Source organism: Benincasa hispida, chromosome 9 (genome assembly GCF_009727055.1).
Source record: "Benincasa hispida cultivar B227 chromosome 9, ASM972705v1, whole genome shotgun sequence".
NCBI lineage: Eukaryota > Viridiplantae > Streptophyta > Magnoliopsida > Cucurbitales > Cucurbitaceae > Benincasa > Benincasa hispida.
In genome coordinates this window covers 89,000,426-89,004,805 of record NC_052357.1, presented here as the reverse complement: position 1 = coordinate 89,004,805, position 4,380 = coordinate 89,000,426, and the positions used below count along the sequence as shown (strand labels likewise).

Sequence of the window (4,380 nt, the reverse complement as noted above, 5' to 3'; positions counted from 1 at the left end):
AATTAACCAAAATTCTAGTAAAAGTAATCAAGGGAGGATCTTGCAAAGAATAAATTTAGATAATTTTTGTTGTGGGTTCTATAAAGAGACTTCGAATATCGGTTTTTTTTAGATTGGTTGGGACATTCACAAATCATGTCTTTGGGATAAGTTTGGACTGAATAGTAATTGTCATTAAATGTCTTTTCAATTTAAAACTATATTAGAAAATAGATGATGCTTGGCTCAGGTTCATGGTGATTGAGCTGGTCTTAAAAAATCAACATGAAAACATATATATCTTCTTCTTTCCCTTCCCTATTTAAGAGTTATTTTTTATGGAAAATTTCGCGACTTTTTGATTATGTTTTGATTATGAGTAGCTAGATTTTTTACACTTGAGGGATTGTTGTAAGCACACAGAAGTTTATGGAGATTATTTCATCTAATCTTCAATTTAGGTTATCCAAATCTTAACTTAAAATCTATGTATCATGAGAGGTGGTTTGATATGTATATCGATTCAATTTCTTGGGTTAGACATGAAATTGCTTTGAGATCAAAGTCCTTGAGACAATAACATATTCCTTCGCTCAAGATTTCAGACACTTCACATGATACTATTTAAATATTTTTGGCATACAAATCAACACATGAATTGCAAAAAATTAAACTCTTGCCAAAACTTGAAAGAAAAAGCTAAAAGACTAAAACTTAATCATCGTAATCCACAATAATACTTTAGATAACATTCGAGTGAAACTCTAATGCCGCATTATCAATCATAACAAAATTCCAAATATGCTCTACTTAATACGTGATAAAAAGAATGAAATTTTAAAACAACAAAATTACACAAAATTATTAAATAAAATAAAAATAATAATGTTGATGTCCTATCATGTTTCAATTCAGAATTTATAGGGATTTTAAGACTAGTGCATGTCTTTGCATAGTTTAATATTGATTGCTTAATTAACATCAATAAATCTCCAAAATTCACCATCATTAAAGAAAAAGGTCTTTTTTTTTTCAAAGCAAACGATACAGATGCATCTGCCTCGGGGGGGGGGTGAGGGACAATAATACAGACATATCCTTCTTCAAAAAGTGAACTTATATTAATCACTTAAATCCAAATCCAGAAATTTGGTTGATGGGAGACTTTATATTATTTAGCAAAAATAAACGTAATGAGTGAAACTTAAACCTAGATCTAAAGGGAGTTGGAAGACAAATTTACCACTGGACTAACTAGTGGTTATAATACCGTGTTAGTTTTGTTGTATATATTATAAAGAACATAGAGTTGAGGAGTGGCTCAAGCCCCCCTGGACTCATACTAAATCCACTCTTGCTCCAAATCAAACACTATTCAACATGCATATGGAAGTTTAATAGATGACATTTTTTTTAGAATAACTTTCAAGAATTATGCAAAACAAAGACTTAATTGTTATTCAGAACCACAGTATCATGTTTTTTACTACTTTCTAAGAACATATGAGATTCATCTTCTGACACGTGAGAATTAACTCATGTAATCTAAAACAATGTTAGAAAATTTACTACTCTTTCTGGGTATTAAAAGAAAGTTAAAATTTGAAACTTGTTTTAAAATATGGATGAATGATTTAAGAAATATCAATGAATTGTTCCTTTTTCCCCAAGAAAAAAAGAACATAGACGACAATTAGAAATGAACTTCAAAACTGGCCAACAGGTAGCAAAGGAGAAATTAATACTAGAAACGCTTTTGGTAGTACAAGTTGAAAATGATGTTTCCTTTAGAGCATGATGAACTTGTACATATAAAAGAGATTAGAGACAGAAGAGATGGCTGGATTAGGGACGAAGGAAAACACAGTACTATTAACAGAGACATCATTTCCTTGGTGTTGGCTCAAATCTACCCAGCAGCACAGCTAAAAAACATAGATAAATCCTACATGTACTTTTAAGTTTTAACAATGACGATAAATCTTGTGGAAAGTGAGGGACTTAACTGATGAGCTGAAAGCATCTTAAGATCCTTGAGCAGCACCCCTGACATGTAAACACTAAGGATTAGCTTAAAAGGGAAAATAAGGGCCTTGAATTAAGTATTAAATCTACGTATTTTGCATAAAACAGGAGAACATTAACTGTCCTTTGTAGGTTCTGGGATACCTTCCATTTCTTTTATTTTAAAGAAAATAAGTTATATTAGTGATAAAATTTAGAGTGTAGAACAATAATTCCTCCACTAGAAATGAATTATAATTAAATATGTAAGTCCAAAGGATTTCTGGCAGATGTAGCTTTGTAATGGAACTAAGCAAATGACCATAAAATGACTGTCACCGAAAGATATCCACATCAAGCACAAAAGCATTAAAGCTTTGATTATAAAAATAATTATCATGACACTTTTTGAATTGAAAAGGACATACTAATGCAGATGTGCCTAGAAGGATGTTTTGGTGAAGTATAAAATATTCTAGAACAGTAATTTGGATAAGCTAGTCTTTCATTATACAAACTTTAGTTGCTATCGCAACAAAGTCTACGAAAATGCTTAAGGCCTCATTTTTTTTAAAGTCCATTAGAAATCTTGGCTTGTGGAAAAGGAAAGCATTATCTTAAAATTGAAGGGAATTATTAGAACTAAGGGACAGGATAGCCACTCAAAAAAGTCAACTACACACCCTTTTGTTTTGAGATGAGACAATACGGTATTTGAATCCAAGGGGTATACATCAAATGAATGAACTAGAAGTCCAAAACTTGCCCAATCTCTTGCACAAAAGAAAAATCCCTCGTTTACTAGCTAGAAAGTCAATAACTTCTGCTGTATTCTTAAGTTAATTACTTCAACTATTTTTTCTCTTTCAAATAATGTCCTCTCTGGCTCATCCTCAATATGATAAAGACGGAAATCAAGAACAAGACAGAAAAAAACAAATACTACTGCTAGCCTAGTCTGCATAAAAGAACATGCTTATCATGCTGCGCTGCACTTGGTTGTGTAATTACAACAGCATTTTTCAAGTCAACAACAGATACAAGCCTGAACCACTCTGTGTAAGGGCCAGAATCCCACAATTCAAGGTGCCAATACGCATGTTAAATTGTAAAGATGTTAGCTAGACTAAATTATCAATCAAGCCCTTTTTATATTCTGCTTAGATGATCTGAATTTGGTTTATTATTTATTTGTTTAGTCTTGATTTACAACTATCTTGTAACCATTTAAACCTAGCTATATATATGAAATATTCGGCCTTAGTGTGCCAGACTGAGAGCTTATTCTCTTCCTCAATATGTTTGTGTTTCCCTTTTCTCTACTGTATCACAAAAGACAATACATATTGCACACCTCAATCACAATTCATAAGACAGAAGTCAAAGATAGGTAACCATTTTTATCCATTCTTTTTTGGTTACGGCCCACTTACTTCTTCTTTACAATTCTAATCTCAAAGAGGTTTGTTTCTTCCCCCTCAGTCATCAATGACACTTTCAATATGTTTGCACTCAATTAGTGTAATCACTACACCTTTCTCTTCTAATAGGCGATAGTTGATAAAGCTACATCATCAAAAGGGTTTTCCGCTTCCATTATTGCTACAGAAAGTAAGCAGAGTCGTGATCCGTAGAAAAGGGGTAGACCTCACACCAGAGTTATAATCACAGGATGATCAATTATGAATCCAACAACATTATCCTAATATCGTAATAGCGATGTAACCTGAGAAATTCAAGAATATAACAAACTAACCTAAGATCACTCGACGACTTTCTGCACCGAATCATTACGAGATTCCGACAATTGATGATTCAACCGCTGCTTCTGCTGTTGTTCCAACAGAGAATTACGCTCGATCTCCCGCCACTTGTTTATCGCGATGGTGAAAATGACTGAATAACATAATGGAATGGAATGATAAACTGAATAGGAGAACACATAATCGAAAACAGAAAATAAAAGAGGTGAATCGAAGAATTACATCCGGCGCCGGCGAAATAGAGGAGACGGAGAACCTTAGGGCCTGCCGGACCAGCAACCTCTTCTCCCGCCATGAGCTTCTTCCTTCAGCCCGTCGCCGTAACCCAGCGATTTCTGTGCACAGAATGGAAAGGTCAAAATTTCAGATATTTCAGCTTCCCAAAATTAGGGGAAAGAAACGACGTTCTTATTTTTAGGATAATGACCGACGGAAATTGGTAATAATAATAATAATAATAATATGTAATGTTAGCATTGATTTAATTTAATTAAATATTTCACAAACTCAAAATTAGGATGAAAGTAACTATAACGATCTGATTTTCTAAGACAACTAATAGAGTCGTTACTATATGCATGCATAAATGTTTACTTTGAAAATAAGAAAATTTGGACTACCAAAAAAAGGAAAA

General features: G+C 32.9%; 1 protein-coding gene across 1 annotated transcript; it reads right to left on the bottom strand.

Annotated features, from left to right (window-relative positions):
* Positions 1-1,701: 1,701 nt before the first annotated feature.
* On the bottom strand, positions 1,702-4,152 carry LOC120085366. Its single transcript, XM_039041313.1, has 3 exons — positions 3,969-4,152; positions 3,740-3,879; positions 1,702-2,025 (listed from the first exon to the last, which is right to left on the bottom strand). Exons 1-2 carry the CDS (start codon positions 4,039-4,041, stop codon positions 3,746-3,748), a joined length of 207 nt encoding a protein of 68 aa, XP_038897241.1. The 5' UTR covers positions 4,042-4,152; the 3' UTR covers positions 1,702-2,025; positions 3,740-3,745.
* Between the last annotated feature and the right edge of the window lie 228 nt (positions 4,153-4,380).